General features: G+C 67.5%; 9 protein-coding genes across 9 annotated transcripts in view; 4 read left to right on the top strand and 5 right to left on the bottom strand.

Moving 5' to 3' along the window:
• Positions 1–442, bottom strand: part of F751_4691 (hypothetical protein) — a gene marked incomplete at both ends in the record, with an annotated part of 3,016 nt that extends 2,574 nt beyond the window's left edge. Inside the window, 2 exons of the mRNA XM_011400792.1 lie at positions 157–264; positions 401–442. Of these exons, the coding sequence (XP_011399094.1) occupies positions 157–264; positions 401–442 (150 nt within the window). The remainder of the gene's footprint in view (positions 1–156; positions 265–400) is intronic.
• A 1,071-nt stretch (positions 443–1,513) lies between these two features.
• On the top strand, positions 1,514–2,247 carry F751_4690 (Zinc finger protein ZPR1-like protein; the record flags this gene model as incomplete). Its single annotated transcript, XM_011400791.1, has 3 exons — positions 1,514–1,603; positions 1,721–1,834; positions 2,023–2,247. The coding sequence occupies 3 exons, from the start codon at positions 1,514–1,516 to the stop codon at positions 2,245–2,247; spliced, it is 429 nt and encodes a 142-aa protein (XP_011399093.1).
• A 106-nt stretch (positions 2,248–2,353) lies between these two features.
• Positions 2,354–2,536, bottom strand: F751_4689 (hypothetical protein; the record flags this gene model as incomplete). The annotated part of the gene is made up of 1 exon (XM_011400790.1): positions 2,354–2,536. The coding sequence occupies one exon, from the start codon at positions 2,534–2,536 to the stop codon at positions 2,354–2,356; it is 183 nt and encodes a 60-aa protein (XP_011399092.1).
• A 77-nt stretch (positions 2,537–2,613) lies between these two features.
• Positions 2,614–3,248, top strand: F751_4688 (hypothetical protein; the record flags this gene model as incomplete). The annotated part of the gene is made up of 4 exons (XM_011400789.1): positions 2,614–2,641; positions 2,755–2,845; positions 2,942–3,008; positions 3,186–3,248. 4 exons carry the CDS (start codon positions 2,614–2,616, stop codon positions 3,246–3,248), a joined length of 249 nt encoding a protein of 82 aa, XP_011399091.1.
• Positions 3,249–3,434: 186 nt separating this feature from the next.
• Positions 3,435–8,238, bottom strand: F751_4687 (Peptidyl-prolyl cis-trans isomerase D; the record flags this gene model as incomplete). The annotated part of the gene is made up of 10 exons (XM_011400788.1): positions 3,435–3,594; positions 3,760–3,890; positions 4,095–4,344; positions 4,487–4,642; positions 5,362–5,546; positions 5,830–5,981; positions 6,292–6,415; positions 7,067–7,476; positions 7,745–8,042; positions 8,176–8,238. 10 exons carry the CDS (start codon positions 8,236–8,238, stop codon positions 3,435–3,437), a joined length of 1,929 nt encoding a protein of 642 aa, XP_011399090.1.
• A 480-nt stretch (positions 8,239–8,718) lies between these two features.
• F751_4685 (putative E3 ubiquitin-protein ligase HERC3) lies at positions 8,719–10,624 on the top strand (the record flags this gene model as incomplete). The annotated part of the gene is made up of 4 exons (XM_011400786.1): positions 8,719–9,148; positions 9,408–9,721; positions 9,981–10,221; positions 10,428–10,624. The coding sequence occupies 4 exons, from the start codon at positions 8,719–8,721 to the stop codon at positions 10,622–10,624; spliced, it is 1,182 nt and encodes a 393-aa protein (XP_011399088.1).
• On the bottom strand, positions 10,435–10,611 carry F751_4686 (hypothetical protein; the record flags this gene model as incomplete). The annotated part of the gene is made up of 1 exon (XM_011400787.1): positions 10,435–10,611. The coding sequence occupies one exon, from the start codon at positions 10,609–10,611 to the stop codon at positions 10,435–10,437; it is 177 nt and encodes a 58-aa protein (XP_011399089.1).
• A 364-nt stretch (positions 10,625–10,988) lies between the features above and the next one.
• Positions 10,989–14,295, top strand: F751_4684 (ATP-binding cassette sub-family B member 9; the record flags this gene model as incomplete). The annotated part of the gene is made up of 7 exons (XM_011400785.1): positions 10,989–11,261; positions 11,435–12,328; positions 12,494–12,895; positions 13,052–13,338; positions 13,520–13,703; positions 13,942–14,061; positions 14,245–14,295. 7 exons carry the CDS (start codon positions 10,989–10,991, stop codon positions 14,293–14,295), a joined length of 2,211 nt encoding a protein of 736 aa, XP_011399087.1.
• A 792-nt stretch (positions 14,296–15,087) lies between these two features.
• F751_4683 (Conserved oligomeric Golgi complex subunit 8) lies at positions 15,088–16,293 on the bottom strand (the record flags this gene model as incomplete). The annotated part of the gene is made up of 3 exons (XM_011400784.1): positions 15,088–15,292; positions 15,632–15,807; positions 15,919–16,293. The coding sequence occupies 3 exons, from the start codon at positions 16,291–16,293 to the stop codon at positions 15,088–15,090; spliced, it is 756 nt and encodes a 251-aa protein (XP_011399086.1).
• Between the last annotated feature and the right edge of the window lie 17 nt (positions 16,294–16,310).

Genomic DNA, 16,310 nt, shown 5'->3' with positions numbered 1-16,310 from the left:
CCCCCCCCCCCTCCCCCCCGCTTCTCCCTGCACTGCAAGGGGCAAGCGGTGCACTCAAGCAACCCAGCCTGCTCCACCCCATGCAGTGTGAGACATGGACCCCAACCCCGAGCCTTCATGCAGAACAACAGCGCGTCCAAGCCCTCGCCCACGCACGTGGGGGCAGGTGAGCAGGCCCGTGCCGCGGCAGTGCTCGCACGTGCTGACGAAGAAGGTGGAGTATGTCTCCTTCAACTGGTTGATCACGATGGCAAAGGATGCCACCTGCGGGTGCCGAGGAGGACTGGTGGCTCCAGATCGGGATCAATCTGGCCAGCAACACAGCCTCCGTCCGGGTGCAGGGCACAGCGAGGGCCTCTAGTCTCCACTCCCCACGGCAAAGCAGCCCACCGAGACGCACCGTGCTCAGGCCGCGGACCACATCCAGGATCGGCTCCGACATGGTGTCCACCCACTAGTGATCAGCCGCCGTATGTTGTAGTGGTAGCCCTGCACGATACACTGGGACAGCAAAGCACAAGCTTGGTGATGCACCGTCACGCCCGTGTGCTTCGTCACCGAGCTGCCAGCTGGTATGTCGGGTGATGCAATAGTATGGATATTCTATACAAGTTGCATATTGTAGTGACGGTGAGAGGTGATCCATAGGCGGATTCGCTCCCGTGGCTTCACCGATCTTGCGGAGGAGCCTCATCTCCTCCTGCATCGCACACCCAGCATGAAGTACCTGGGCTTCCCACCAAGCACGCTGGTGATCGCGCGTGAGGTTCTTTGTGGGCACTGCAACCACGGGATCGGCAGGCAACACATACTTTCAATTCGTATTCCCGCAGTTTTCAGATACTGACTCACCTGCAAGCCTCTTGGCCATTACTCTTACTCCTCTGCGCGCGCTTGAGGGCGCGCGAAGCATACCTCGCACCAACTCTCGTCAGGATGCCGATCCCGCTGCCAGAGGATCCCGAAGTACCACACGTCGTAACAGGCGCTGGCCCTGAGGACGCTCCCTTGGGGGGACGCTTCCCATCCTTGTGTGTGCATTGCCTCGACGAGGTGAGGTCACAGGGCCGGCGCTCCATGCAAGCCGATGCCATGGGAACCTGCGCGTACGGTGACAGTGTTGCCTCTGAAAGCACCCTCCAGCTGTGAAGTTATCTGACCTCGCTCGCAGGGCGAGGTTTCCACCTCCATCGAGAGCTTCCCAGGCTTCCGGTCAGACCTATCTGTGTGGGACTTTTCCTGCGAGACCTGCAGCCACACGTAAGGGGCGCCTTTCATGGGCTGGAGAATTCGATCACACTCGCGCAGGGACTCCAGGCTCACTGTATGCCCTGGGCGCTCTGATCGCGCCTGTTTTCTGTTCCCTCTTTCTCCGTCCTCCCCACCATCTATTCAGGACTCCACCTTCCTGTACGGAACTCACAGGAGCAAACAGGTGCAGTTTGTCGGCCAGTACGACCCCCGGGGAGTAACGTGCCGACTGGAGGTGGGGGGCGCCGCTGATCTGGATCGCATGCTGATCAAGAGCGAGAACGCCACCATCTCCATCCCTGAGCTGGAGTTTGAGATTCTGGGGTCAAACACTCCCTGTCTGGGCTTGACGGTGCGATGATCCTCAGGGCAGCAGGGTGGAGGCTGGTGCGTGCTTGACTGAGTGAGTAACTCATGACTGTGCTCTGCTCTGAACTGCCCCGTTTCCTCCTTCAAAACCCTCTTGCAGAGAGGGGATGTGTCGTCGGTGCGGGACGTGCTGCTCACGTCAATCACCAATCTCCAGATGAATCAGCACGAGCGTGCACCGGAGACCGCAGAGGCCATCGAGTCTTTCTTGACAGTGCGTGGGGCTGTCATTTGGGTTTTGCCACCGGCGCCTTGCCTTGCAGTGGGTGGGAATGGATGTATGTGGGGCCCTCAACTGACCAGCAACAAGCAAGAGAGGGGTCGACGGCCTGGAGTGACTCATCGACAGACTGCAAGGATATGGCATATCGTGCAAGGTACCTCCCTCCCCTCTCTGTGCAGGAGTTGCAAAAGCTGACTGAAGGGCAGCAGCCGTTCACCTTGGTGATGGACGACCCCTCTGGCAACAGCTACATCGAGACAACTGGGGATGGCGACGCCGCCCTCACTGTCGAACAGTACGAAAGGAGCGTGCGTCAGGCCCTTGCGATAGGCCTGCCTGTGCAGGAGGAGCTGGAGGAAAACACGCTGGAGAGTGTGGCGGAGGAGGACGAGCTGGACGATTGAAGTTTTGGCTGAGGGTGTGACTGTGCGTACCCACAAGGCAGACATATCTGATGTCAGACCCTCACCCATTATTCCAACTCGCATAATATTTCGTTCAGACACGTGTCTACGACTGCATGCGGCTCAGGCATGTACGCCTCGGCATTGTCACGCTCCCAGCCCTTGCCAATGGAATGATTCTGGGCCCCATTCTCCCTCCTGTCCTGCTGTGCGTGGTTTGAGTCGAGCTGCGAGCATCGCGTTTCCGCTCTCTCAAGACGGCACGGGGCTCGTGCAGCTCTGACACCATCGTAGACAACGAGTCGCCTCAGGGTTGAGGCGCAGTGCACGTGGAGCGGGGTCGGTTTGTCTGCGACACCCACCGACATGGGCTTCTTCACCGACTACCTCACATGTGGGTGCACGGTGTCACATCTGTGTGCCTATATACCAACTGCGAGCTCGAGGGTATATTTTGTATCGTTCTTGAGTTGGTGACCCAACTCCCCATCTTCCCACTCGGCACAGCGGTCATCCAGCGGAGGATGGAGGACCCCAAGGAGCGGAGGGACCGAGCCGAGGCCCGCCTGCGCCACGCCAAGGCAGCTGCTGACGCTACGTGAGCTCGCCTGTTGAGTGATGAGCTTGTCGCTGGTGCCTTGGATAAGCTCCTGAACAAACATGAGCAAGTCTGGGACCCCTCCTCCACACACAGGAAGAGGAACCTAGGGTACCCTACCAAAAACTGGGGCTTCTGGCGGTCAGATAAGATGTCTGCCCACGTGAGTGTTTGCGCATGGGCCCAGAGTGGTGACCTGGGAGTTGTAGCAGCTTGGTTGACTTGGGTCGTCGCGCTGATGAGGGTACCTTGGCAATGACGCTGGGGGTGCTTCTCAGGGCTCAAATGTACCATCAGAGACACGCCTCGCCTACAACCCCCCATGCCCTGGCCCCTGCAGTACGAGACCAACGCCAACCCAGCTGTCAAGCGCATGCTCGGCAGGGCCGTGCCCGAGGTCTGAACACCCTCGGGCAATGCAGTGTGCTTGCCCGCCAACTGTTGTGACAATCAAGCCTGCCCACCCTCCCTCACACCTGGGTCCGGCAAGTATTACAAGTGTGCAGCTGGATGACAATGAGGGGCCTGGGTGTCTGGTCTGATTGCAGGATTGCCGGGCACCCACCAAAGCACACACCCCGGAGGCGGTTCACATTGCCGCGAGCTCGGCGAGGGCGCCCCGGCTGCCGCAGGGCTTGCTCATGAGGTATCGCGGGTCCACGCCGATGAGCCGCACCATGCCAGAATCCTGGGACACTGTCTCGTACCCGGCGCGGCTGTACATGCGCACCCCCACCGCATCGTCCACCCTGCGAGCAGACCGTGGGAGGCAGGGGGCCGGCTGTGGGTGCAGAGGGCATGCTGGCCCCGTGCTGCACATGGGCGGTCTTAGGGGTTATACGGCCAACCGTGTTGCAGCCCTGCCATGCCTACAGGGGGATACCGCTCCCTGATCAGCTCCAAGCCCGCAGCACCTGGAATGGAGGTAGACATGGGTGTGGCCCATTGTCTGGGCCAGCTCCTCCGCCGAAGACAGGAGGAAGCTGCCGATGCCCTGCCTCCGCATGGTCTGGCTGACGGCCATGTTGGACAGGTAGGCGTGCTCCTGCGTCGGCAGTGGGGACACCTGCGGAGGTCGAGCTGTGCACAGACCAATTTCAAGTACCTGGGGTTTGGCAAAGCCAAGGCATGGTCCAACAGATGGGAGAGGTTCAATTCACTAAAGCTGCCACACACGATGTATTATTGCCAAGCTCCCTCAACTCAAGACCCGCCAGCAAGCACCCTGCACCACCGCCCCTCCACTTACCGGGGGAGGGTTCAGCGTTAGTGCTTTGGTCCGAGTGGAGGCCGAAAAGGACAGCTCCACGATGCCGACGAGCTCGCACTCGGGTTCATGGTCGAGATGTTCCTCCTCCCCCTCGGCATCTCCTGAGCCCTCCACAGCAAGCTCCGCGCCCTGCTCATCACCCACCCTGAAGGCTGCCAGGATGACCGTCTTGGGCAGCAGCGGGAGGTGCTGGCGCAGGTACTGCCTTATCTGGGACTGCAGGTAGGACCTGCACGCACCAATGGACGGGGAGAGGAGGTCTTCACAAACTGATTGAAATGCAACGCTTCATGCCACCACAAGGGGTGATAGTCAGGGACTGCACATGCTCGTTGCAGTCTCCGCCCCCCGCTCGCACTCCCCAAGCCCACCTGTACATCGATATGTAGCCCAGGGACTCGGCAAAGCTGTCGTTCAGCAGGGTGGCTGCATCCTCCAGGCGGTCCTTGGGCAGGGGAAGCACCAGGAGGCCAGCCCCGCAGGCCAGGGTACCCTGCCGCTGGAAGGTGACCGCACGCTGGGCTGCGCTGTTCTGCGACGAGCAGGAACGGGGGGCGCATGAAGGGCGAGGGGGGATGCGCAGGAGGGGAGGCCCATCTCACCGCTGATACTTACCTCGCCAACGTCCCAGCTCACCTGCACCACGAAGGGCTCTAATTTCGGTCCAGGGGCACTTGTGTCCTGGCGCAGAGCGCGATACCTCGGGGCGGAGGCGCCCCGCCTCCAGACATTGGCAAAGCGTGGCATGGCATGGGCCCGGCCATGCCCAGGTCGTGCACAGCCATGTCGCACGAACGATTGGCCATGGCGGGGATCCGTCGCCCCATGCACGGGACCATGGACATGTTGTAGCTCTAACATGTCTGTAGGGTGGCTACATGCAGGGCACCATGGGTGTCGCGGAAAGGGCTAGTCACGGTAGGTTTGCTGGCAGCCGTGACCCCAAGTGGCACCCCGGCTTCAGTCCCGACCCCTCTTCTGATGAGTGAGTGTGAACATGAACACCTGGAACAACACCGGGCGGGGGTAATTGCGCTGTCATGGCTGGCGTCGGGCCTTCCTCATGACCTCGCATGATCGGGGGCGCGCGTCTGTCGGAACTACATTGGGTGGTGAGGATCCTCTTCCGCCTTGGTCACCGCCCCTTCACCGGCGCCAGGACCCCGGATCCCACGTATCCCGGCGCATCTGAACTCCCTGAGCTCCCTGGATTCATACATGCTGGCCTGTTCAAGCCTCCACTCACGCCCAGCCCCTCCATCGCAGGAAAATGGCGAGGAGGAGGAGCGCGATGGCGAAGACGAGCGCCGCTTGGCTGCGCAGCAGGGCCCAGCACCGCTTTGCCACGGCCGCGCAACGGAGCAGGATGCTGCTGGCGCGGGCAATGCGCTCCAGCGTCTTCTCGCTCACATTACCCAGCCTGTGTACCATCTGTTGGCGAGGGGCAGGGGGGTTAAGGGGTCGGATGAGATTGATTTGTGCGAGGCTGTAGCATTATCAGCAGGTAAATCTGATGGCAATGGACCCAAGCAGGGAGAATCAGCCAGTGCCGTTTGACCCAGGCTGCCACAGACACCAGGTCGGGACAGGCACCTCAAAGCTGAGAACGTGTTCGTCGACGTATGTGCCGGGTTCGACTCCTCATTCCTCCACCTCCCCATCCCTCATGCATACTCCTCGGCCATACCCAGCGCCCACGACACACCCAACCCACCTCGGGGCTGATGTTGACCCCCGCCTGCCGCCCGATCTGCTGCAGCGTCTCGGGCGGCATGGCCTTGAGCATCTTCTGCATGGTCTTCAGCGTGGCTGGGTCCGTCAGCTTGCTGACCATGTCCCCCGACAGCAGCGCCGCGGGGTCAAAGGCTTGCGCGCCCGCCCCACCATTCGCCGCGCCGCCTGGCGTGGGAGGGCCGCCCGCGCCGCCGGGACATGCGCCGCCCCCCATCAAGCTCATCATGCTTGCCATGTCCTCCGCGCTCATGCTCTCCATCATCCCCGCCACTGCGTCGATCGTGGAGGCGTCCAGCTGGCAGCGTGGCAAGAGGGGCGTGAGGGAAGAGGGGTTGGAAAGTGGAGGAAGGGAGGTGAGGAGGCGGGCATGGGGACTGCGCCATGCTGCCCGGCGATCCTCTTGGTGAGGGCAGCAGCGACGCGCACGGAAACGACCGCACACTGCTGTCACTGACGGCCACCTGAATGTGCACCTGGGTCCCAGGGGGCAGGCCCCCGCTGCCGGCCATGCTCTGGAGCAGGCTGGGGTCCATGGAGCGCAGCATGCTCGCCATGGCGCGGGGGTCCTGGGGCGGGCCCGGGAGTCCAGCGGCCCCCGCTGCGCCGTCTGACCGCGCGGCGGGCGCTGCCGCTGCGGACCCGGGGCCGCTGGGGCGGGCGGGGGCGGGCATGGCGGCCGCCTGCTCCGCCAAGCCCCTGCGTGGAGGCGGGTTGCATGGGAGTGAGGCGTTGGGGCGTGGGCGCGGCACCCCTGCGCTGGACTGGGTTCCATCCTCCGGTGCCCGCCACACGGCGGCGCAGGGGCGCACACCCCTCGGAGCGGTAGCAATACCTCCCACGCTCTGTCCCATGAGCGCCCAGTGTCCGCCCGTGAGGCCCCACCTGAGCTGGTCGGGGCTCATGCCCTGCACCATGCCCGCCGCGGCGCGGGCCATCGCTGGGGTCATGCCCGGCGGCGCCCCCCCGGCCGCCAGCTGCGCCGCCAGCTCCTCGTCCGACAGCTCGCCCACGGCCCTGAGCGCGTGCTGCACGGCGTCGGGGTCCTGGCCGAGGCGGGCCGCCACGGCCGCCGGTCCGGCGGCGTCCGGGCCGACCGCGGGGGGGGCCGAGGCGAGGCCGGTGGACAGCGGCGCCTGCGCCGCCGCGGTGATGGCCGCGGCCGGCCCTCGTGCTTCTGCTGTGGGCTCATCAACCCCTGGCACATCCTCCGCCGTCACCTCCTCAATGACCACGTCCCCAACCCTCCGCGGCTGCCCGGCCTCGACGCCGCGCAGCTCGGTCGGGGGAGCGTCCTCCACCTCCACCCCCCCTCGCGGCGCCTGCGCCGCCGGCGCCTTATCCTCCGCCAGCTTCCGCGCCTCCGCCAGCTTGGCGGCGATCACGTCCCGGTCATCGCCCTCCGCAAGGCCCAGGGCGGCCGCCAGGTCCCGCACCGCCAGCTCGGGGAGCTGCAGGGCCAGCAGGGCTTGACCCCGGCGGTACAGGGCCTTGCGGTTGGCGGGGTCGGCGGCCAGCACGGCGTCGCAGTCGGCGCGCGCCTCGCTCCATCGCCCCAGCGCCAGGTGGCAGCTGCCCAGATTATTCTGGCACCCCAGTCGCAGGCTGACGGCCGCAGCGTCGGTCCTGCCTGCGAGAGGAAAGTTTGGAATGGGTGGAGGATGGAGGGCAGCATCAGTGGGTGCAGGGGCCTGGTGTCGTACTGTTGATTGCAGCAATCCCCCAGGTGGGGCCAGCGCTGGGCAGTTGGCCCAAAGGCTCTTCCCACCACTGATTGCCAGACTGTGAGCACCCCGCATACCCATCATGCACTGCTGGTCATCGAAAAATACTATGCACGACAGCCCCTTCCCTGCCCTCACACCCTTCGCAAAAGCATCCCCGCAGCAGGTACTCACCAGTGAGATTGTTCACCGCGCGGGCATACTTCTCGGCCGCCGCTTCGTACTTCCCAGCTCGGTGCAGGGCGTTGCCGTCCTGCTTCAGGGTCTCCGACGCGCTCAGCACCATCTTCTCGCGCGCGGAGAGCTGGGGGATCGCGGTCTGTGCCTGCTGCAGCAGGCTCTCGGGCGTCTGTGCGGCGGCCGCGGCCTGCGCACGACGAATGTCCTCGGGGGATGCCCCCTGCGCCGCTCGCATGGCCTGCTGCATCATGTCTGGGGACATGCTGGCGGCCTGGCGCTGCATCTCAGCCATCTTGACGACAAGAGGGAGAGGTGGGCGGGTCAGTGCGATGCCAGGTTACGTTTGAACCAGGTGCTCCATTTGTGGGCACCCAACTGCACTTCCATGGGAGAGGTCGTACCCTGGCACGACACCCCCCGAGCACCTGCTCTGGCGTCATACGGCTCATCATCTCCTGCGCCATGCGCATCATCTCGGGATTGAACATCCCGGCAGGGGCACGGCAGTGCGGGCGCTCAAGCGCGGCAGGCTGACTCCCTGCTGCGAGTGCCAAGGCACACCACCAACCGGTTGGCGAAAAACCAGTGATGGTGAGTTGCAATGTTATGCGTATGGTTTACATGGGCATGCGGGCGCATAACTGAACTTATTCCTCCAGCTCCGAAGGCACTGTGAGCCACGTCAGATCACCATGCACTCCGCATGAGGTGCATGTTGTCGGCCAGTCCCGACGTTTGCCCACCCCCCAAGTCCTCGCGACCGCTATATTGCGATTCATAGCCACTTTCAGAATAATGTAGTTGCGGTGAAGAGCTTGAGATGGTGGTAAATGGACTCATTGCACCCTTTCTGAGCAGAAGTGATCTCTAAGCCCGGCACTTGGACCCTAGGCATCTCTTCCATCCCAGAGTCCAGCCGCATCGTCTCATTACACCACATATATGCACATGTACTAGCCACCATCCCCATGCTGCGCCGGGTCGTCGTGTTTGGCACGGGCGACAGTGGCCGGCTGGGGCTGGGCCTCCCCTTGGCCAGCATCTTCTTCCCCCGTGTGCTGGCGGGCCCCTGGGAGGGGGACGTCAAGGCCGTGGCGGCTGGCGGCGCCCACTCCCTGGTCTGCGCCGCCGACGGCTCGGTCTACTCCTGCGGCCTGAACGACCGGGGTCAGCTGGGGCACACGCCTCGGTCTCCCCAGGTCCCCACCCCCGCCGAGGTGCTCCTGCCGGAGCCCGCCACTGCGGTGGCGGCCGGCCACTCGCACAGCCTGGCCCTGACCGAGGACGGCAGGGTGTGGGCGTGGGGGGACGGCACGCGGGGGGCCCTGGGTCTGGGCCGCGACTGCCCCCCCGTGTCCCCGCCTCGCCTCGTCAAGCACCTCCAGGGCGAGTGCGCGGGTGCTTGCGGGGGATGCAGGCCCTGGGTGGCTGGGCGCGCAGCGAGCGTGCAGGGCAGGTGCAAATGTGGCTTCCTCCCGCCCCGTCTGCCCACCGATGCGGGGCCTGCTCATGTCGTGCCTGGGCACTCCTGGCGCTCGCGCTGGGAACCGTGCACATCCTCTCGTGCTTTCATGTATCCCTGGGCACGCCTCTCCCCAGGACTCCCATCAGAATGGCCCTCCTCCCAGCCCCAATCGTCGCCCCCCCACAACCCCAGGCACGCGCGTCCAGGGCATCGCCTGCGGCCAGCACCACAGCATGGCCCTCAGCGCCTCGGGCGAGGTGTTCACCTGGGGCGCAGACGCGCAGGGCTGCCTGGGCCACGGCGGCGGCTGGTTCTCCGGGGGCGGGACGGAGTGGCGCCCGCGCGTGCTGCGCACGCTGAGCACGCACGACGTGCGCTCCGTGTCGGCCGGGTACGCCCACTCCGGTGCCGTGACGGCGGGCGGCGAGGCCTTCCTCTGGGGCGACCCGGACTTTGTCCCCGGCGTCAGCAGGGCCAGGGTCTCCAAGGTCGACACGCCGCGCTTGGTGAGCTGGGGCTGGGAGCGTGCGATTTGGAGGGGCTGGGAGTTTCGAGGCGGGGTTACTTGGGACTGGGTCGCACGCTCGGCGTGGAGGCTGGGGGCCGCCCTCCGATCCAGCACTTCTTCTACAGCAGCCAGTTGAAAGGCAAAACGCTTTGGCACGGCGTGCCTTGTCCAGGGGTTTTGTTGTTGGCTCTGAGTGCTGCGATCTGCCTCGCATCCCTTCCCCATCCCCACACCCCCGCGCCCCCCACTCTGGTCAGGTCCCCCTACGCCACGCTGCTGAGCTGGCATGTGGCGGCTCCTTGACCCTGGGCCGCGACGGCGCGGGGCACCTGTACTCCTGGGGCCCCGGCTTGCCTGGGCTGGGCAGGTCTGGCGCCTCGGGCCCCTCCCGGCCCCTGCCGGGCATCCACGCCGTGCGCATGGCTTCCGGCTGGCAGCACTGCGCCGCCATCGACCACCGCGGCCACCTCTGGACCTGGGGCTGGGGCGGCAGCCAAGGTTAGTGGGCAATTGGCGGCTGGGGCGTGCGACGTCGAGCTTGTTGTGGGTGCCGGGTCAGGTCATGGAGCATCTGCTGCAGGGTGCATGAAGCAATGCTTTGTCCCATGCGTCTCTGCTGGGAGGAGCATGGGCATCCCTGCATGCCGCGCCGCACGCAGTCTGGATCATGTCAGTGCAACTCCTGCGGGTCCCCCTCCGCGTAGGCACGGCCTACAGCTGGCAGGAGGAGGGGGCGGCGGACGGCGGGCAGCTGGGGCATGGGCCCGACTGCGGCGACAGGGAGCGGCCCTGGCCGGTGGAATTCGTGTTTGATGGGGGCAGGCGGCTGAGCCAGCATGCCTGGAAGGCGGAGGCGGTGTCCTGCGGCTTCAACCACACCATGGCCATCGTGGCCTTCTGAGCGACCTGGCGAGGGCGCGGGGGGATCGTGCACGTGGGCCCTCCGCCACTGTCCCCGCGCGCTGAGATCACCCCTGCCTAGCATTTGTGCCGGCAGGATTCCTGAAATACTGCAAGATCATCATCCGGCACTCCGATCCCTTCCAGTATCCCATGCATAGGTCGGGGCGGTCCCGGCACCCCACTGGCAGGAAACCCTGCGGACTCAACCCCCACCGACAGCCTGCCTGGAGCGTGTCGAGCTTGGATTTGAGGAGCATCTGCACAATAAACTCGATCATCATCGCATCTGCACACTGATCGGGGGCTCAGGGTGGGTGCGGGGAACCGTGGTAGAGACCGGGTGATCACCCTCGCGGCCGCCCATGGTCCGCCCCGCAGCGGCCGCCCTCTGGGTGAGCACCCTCCTGAAGCTGACCTTGGTGACTTTTGCGGGCCTGTGGCCGATACGAGATCGGCTGTGGCACCTGAAGCGGTACCGGAGCCTAGTGAACCTGTACACCCTGCCCGACTCCAACCTCGATGTCCTGGCTCTGGCCTGGCTGCACACCGGGGTGCTGCTGGTGCTGCTGGCCCACATCATGACGCCCCAGAATCCTCCACGGGGCTACATGAGGCGGTCGCCACCCTTCACCAGGGTGGGGCAGGGTGGTGGGGGTGTTGTGTGTGGGGGCGGTGACTCATGAAGCTGTGCCAGCCAGGTGGACCCTTCCGCTTTCCTGGGCACACATGCCTGGTGCCACAGCATGCCAAGAATCTCCAGCGCCCACCCCGACCCACCCCTCCCGCCCCACCCACTTGACAATGGCAGGTGCGGCTGGGCATCCGCGTACTGGGCCCCCTGGTCCAACTCCTGCTGCTGGCCAAGGCGGTGGCGGTGGCGGTGTGGGGTCGTGAGGAGGTGCTTCCCCCCGACCCCGAAGAGAGCGCCGCCGTCGCCGCCGCCGCCGCCGGCCGCGTCGGCCTGCTCTGCATGTTTGCCTCCATTGTGGGCGCCCTGGTGGGCTCCTTCGTCGAACAGGCGGCGGCGCGGTCGCTGGCGAGCAGCTGGCGGCGGCGCTGGCGGCGGCGCACGGGCGCCACCCGCTCCGGCGCCGCCGCGCCCCTGCTGGGCGGCGACGCACTGCCCCCCGACGACGACGACGAAAACGCCTCAGAGAGCCACAAGGGCGCGCACGGCGACACCCCCACTGTGTCCACGCTGGTGCGCATGGCGTCCAGCGACACGCCCATCCTGGCGCTGGCCTTTGCCGCCGGCGCGGCGGCCGCGCTGGGCCAGGCCCTGATCCCCTACTACACGGGTCGCATCATCGACGCGGCGAGTATCGACCCCGACCCCGCTGCGCTGCGCCGCTTCACGCTGCGCCTGCTGGGCGTGGCCGGCGCCTGCGCGGCCGCCACGGGCCTCCGCGGCGGCCTCTTCACCGTGGCCATGACGCGGCTGAACGTGCGCCTGCGCGCCGCGCTCTTCGCCTCGCTGCTGGCCCAGGAGGCGGGGTTCTACGACGGCACGCGCACGGGGGACATCACCTCCCGCCTCTCCGCCGACACCACCACCGTGTCGGACCAGGTCTGCCTCAACCTGAACATCATGCTGCGCTCCCTCACCCAGGCGGCGGTGGTGCTGGCCTTCATGTTTGACGCCTCCTGGCGCCTCACCGTCGTCACCTTTGTCATGGTCCCCCTCGTCCTCGCCATCTGCAAGGTATTGTCCCGGGGGGCGGGCTGTGGCGTTGGTGCAGGGGCCCCCACCTAGATGCTGACTTCCTCCGCATCCCCCGTGTCTCAGTATACCCCCCCTCCACACAGAGACACGCCCAGAACACACGCCTACACCCTTCCCCCTTCAACACACCCACTCCGATCCCAGGTGTACGGTTCTTACTACCGCAAGCTGAGCAAGCGCGTGCAGTCGGAGCTGGCGGAGGCCAACAGCGTGGCGGAGGAGGCGCTGTCCTCCATGACCACGGTCAAGGCGCACGCGGCCGAGGACTCCACGCGCGCGGCCTACGCGGCCAAGCTGGCGCGCTTCTACTCGCTCCAGCTGCGCGAGGCGGCGGCCTACGCGCTCTACATGGCCACCAACACCTTCCTGGGCGCCAGCGTGGTGGCGGGCGTGCTCTTCTACGGCGGGCGCCTGGTGCTGGCGGGGTCCATGTCCGCCGGCGCGCTGGTCTCCTTCATGCTCTACCAGCAGAGCCTGTCCGGCGCCTTCCAGGCCCTGGGCGACGTCTTCTCCGCGCTGGCCGCCGCCGTGGGCGCGGCCGACAAGGTGGTGGAGCTGATGCTGAGGCCGCCACGCGTGCCGCCGGCGGGGCGCGCCGCGCCGCCGCGCCTGGCGGGGCGCCTGGCCCTGCGCGACGTGCGCTTCGCCTACCCCGCCCGTCCCGCGCACCCTGTGCTGACGGGGCTCAGCCTGTCCGTGGAGCCGGGGGAGGTGGTGGCCCTGGTGGGCCCCTCCGGCGGCGGCAAGTCCAGCGTGGTGAAGCTGGTGGAGCGGCTCTACCTCCCCTCCGCGGGGGCGGTCAAGCTGGATGGCCTGGATGTGGGCGCCTACGACGCCAAGTGGCTCAAGCGCCGCGTGGCCCTGGTCAGCCAGGAGCCGGTGCTCTACGCGCGCTCCGTCGCGCGCAACATCGCCTACGGCCTGGAGCCGGAGGACGACGTGCCGCAGGAGGAGGTGCCCACCCTCGCCGACATCCACGCCGCGGCCAGGTGGGGAGGAGAGGCGGTTGGGAGGGGTGCGTGTGGTTGAGAAAGAGGGGTGATGAGATGCTGGGTGGGCCACGGTCGATCCGGCGAAGCAGGCAGGTGCGACACCCGCATCCACTGGTCTCTCCCCCATGGTCTCCAGCTGACAACACCGCGCGCATCATACCCCCCCCCCCATTACCAGGCTGGCCAATGCGCACGACTTCATCCTGGCGCTGCCGGACGGGTACGACACGGAGTGCGGCGACCGCGGGGTGCAGCTGTCGGGCGGGCAGAAGCAGCGCATCGCGCTGGCGCGGGCGCTGGTCCGCAAGCCCGCCGTGTTGCTGCTGGATGAAGCCACCTCGGCCCTGGATGCCGACTCCGAGGTGCTGAGGGGTGGGCACGATGCGTTGGCGTGTCATGCCTGTGTGGTGCGGACGAGGCAGGGTGGCGAGACGGGAGTCTGGGCGGTGGATGGAGTGTGGAGCGCGCCGCAGCGCCCGCCGGTGGGGTGTCTCCCCCTCCGGTCTGTCGCGCACGGGGTCCGGCCCATGCAGGGCCGAGGAGCATCCACGTTCCCTCCTCCCCACCCGACCACGCCCTCCCTCCCTCCGTGCTGCACAGGCGCTGGTGCAGGAGGCGCTGGACGCGACGATGCGCGGCCGCACGGTGCTGGTCATCGCTCACCGGCTGTCCACGGTGCGCAACGCGGACCGCATCCTGGTGATCCAGGGCGGGGCCGTGGTGGAGAGCGGGTCGCACGACGCGCTGCTGGGCGCAGGCGGCGTCTACGCCGCGCTGGTGCGGCGCCAGCTGGCGCGTGCCGACGTGGCGGGCGGGCCCAGCTCCGCCAGCCTGGCGGGGGACGCCGAGGCGGGGGAGGCCGAGGAGGCGCGGCGCCGGCGCGGCGCCGCCGCCGCCGGCCAGGTGTCGCCGGGGGCGGAGCCGGAGCTTCCCCACGTCCCGCAGGTGCAGTGAGCGGTCCCAGGATCTCACCGGCGGCTGCGGCCGGGACCTCTGCGTGGGGCGACTGTGCAGGGGCGCGGTCGGCGGCGAGCAGGGCCAGAGCGATCGGCGGCGAGCAGGGCCAGAGCGATCGGCGGCGAGCAGGGCCAGAGCGATCGGCGGCGAGCGCCAGAGCGATCGGCGGCGAGCAGGGCCCGGCCTTGCTTCGAGCGGCCCCGGGCCGTCCCAGATTTCCCGCTCCACCCGCTGCGCGCCGGACCCCGGAGCGCACCTCCCCGCGCCTCCGGCTTTTCATCGTGCCTGCAGCGCTTGCCGACCAGGCTGCGCCGAGACACGCCAGCGTATCGCACTGCTGCCTGCCGTACCTGTGTGTGCTGCATCCGGGGGAAACTCTCCGCAGGCTGGCCCCCCAAACCCCTGTTGCCCTGCGGCGTTGTTCTAACTCCCACTTGTACAGCAGCTTCTTGCCCAAGTCCTGCGATGCACTGCACCGTCAGAGCGACGGTGCTCCCCAGCGCCAGTGCTCCCCTGCGTCGCCTGGCTCACGTAATGCCCGTCCAGAACACAGCAGCGAGCCATGCGTGCAGGGCAGGGATCAGCGCACTTGCCCAGCACCCTGTAACATGCGCCCGCAGATTCTGAAAGGGGGCCCGGCGGCGTTCCTGTTGGAATCGCCAGAGGCACAGGGAGTGCTATTCCAAAGGTCTGGCGTCATGCGATGCGGCCGACCCTTGTCCTCCATCCGCAGCACCAGCAACTGGAGCGGCCACGGCCGGCCCTAACCTCGCATCACCATCGCCTGCATCAGCGTCTGGTGACTCCCCCCCCCGCCGTGCCGCCGGTCTGCGCTCCGACGGCCGCGCAACGGCCGCCGTCCCCGTCACCCCCACCAGCACCATCGTCCTCCTCACGCAGCGTCCGGGCCAGGGCGGCCGGGTCCAGGCCCAGGGCGTGCGCCGTGCTGGCAAAGGTCCTGGCCAGCGCGGCGGCCAGGAGCGGCGCCAGGAGGCTGGAGAGCGCGGCGTGCGCGTCGGGCGGCACGTCGCGCGCGGCGCGCAGCGCGACGGCCACCCGGCCCAGGCTGCCCCGCAGCGCGGCGGCCGCGCCCGGGGCAGCGACCAGCAGCGCGCAGTGGCGCAGCTCGTTCAGCGCGGCGCAGACGCCGTTGCAGTACGCCGCCAGCGGCGGATGCACGAGCAGCGCCCCCGGCGGCGCGGGCGTCGAGGCGGCGGGCGGGGCGTCGTGCGGCGCGGCGGCGCCCTCCGCCGCAGGGCCGCGCCGCGCCCAGACCCCCGCCGCGATCAGGCGCAGGCAGCCCGCCTCGGCACCGCGCAGCCCGGCGTCCAACAGGCCGCGCGCCGCGTCCTCGAAAGCCGGGGCCAGGAGCGGGCGCAGGTCCAGCCCGGCGCGGCCCAGGCTGGCGCCCGCGTACATGGCCGCCTCCATGACCGAGGCCAGCGCGCCGCCGTCAGCCAGGCGCGGCAGCTGGCGCCGGACGTGCGCCACGTAGGCCTCCGCACGGCGCTGCGCCCAGGTGGGCAGCACGTCGGAGTGGGGCGCGGGGCCGCCCGCGGACCCGCCGCCGCCGCCGCCCTCCGCCCCGTCGCCAAACACGCTGCAGTACTGCGTGGCCACGTCGTGCAGATGGAGGCGCAGGCCGTCGGTGGCGCGGCGCAGGGACTCGTAGGCCGGCCCGCCCTCCTCCTCGGCCTGCGCGGCACAGGTTGCCACCCAGGCCTCGCGCCGGACCAGGAACTCGAGGCGCAGCTCGCGCTCGCCGAAGCAGGCCAGGCGGCGCAGGAAGCCGACGGCGCGCAGGCACTCCGGCAGCGCCACGTCCGCCTCCAGCCGGCGCAGCAGTGCGCCTCGCATGGCCGCCGACGCGGCGCGCGCCTCGGCCGCCAGCCGCCTGACCAGGGGCAGGCCGCCGTGCAGGGTCTCCAGCTTGCGCACAAAGGCGCCCAGGTCCAGGGCCTCGTCGTAGTGGCGGTTGCGCACGCAGGTCAACATGAGGGAGGGGACCTCCA

Source organism: Auxenochlorella protothecoides (genome assembly GCF_000733215.1).
Source record: "Auxenochlorella protothecoides strain 0710 unplaced genomic scaffold scaffold54, whole genome shotgun sequence".
Classification (NCBI taxonomy): Eukaryota; Viridiplantae; Chlorophyta; class Trebouxiophyceae; order Chlorellales; family Chlorellaceae; genus Auxenochlorella; species Auxenochlorella protothecoides.
Note: the sequence above shows the minus strand (reverse complement) of the source record. Positions and strands in the feature narration are given on the sequence as shown.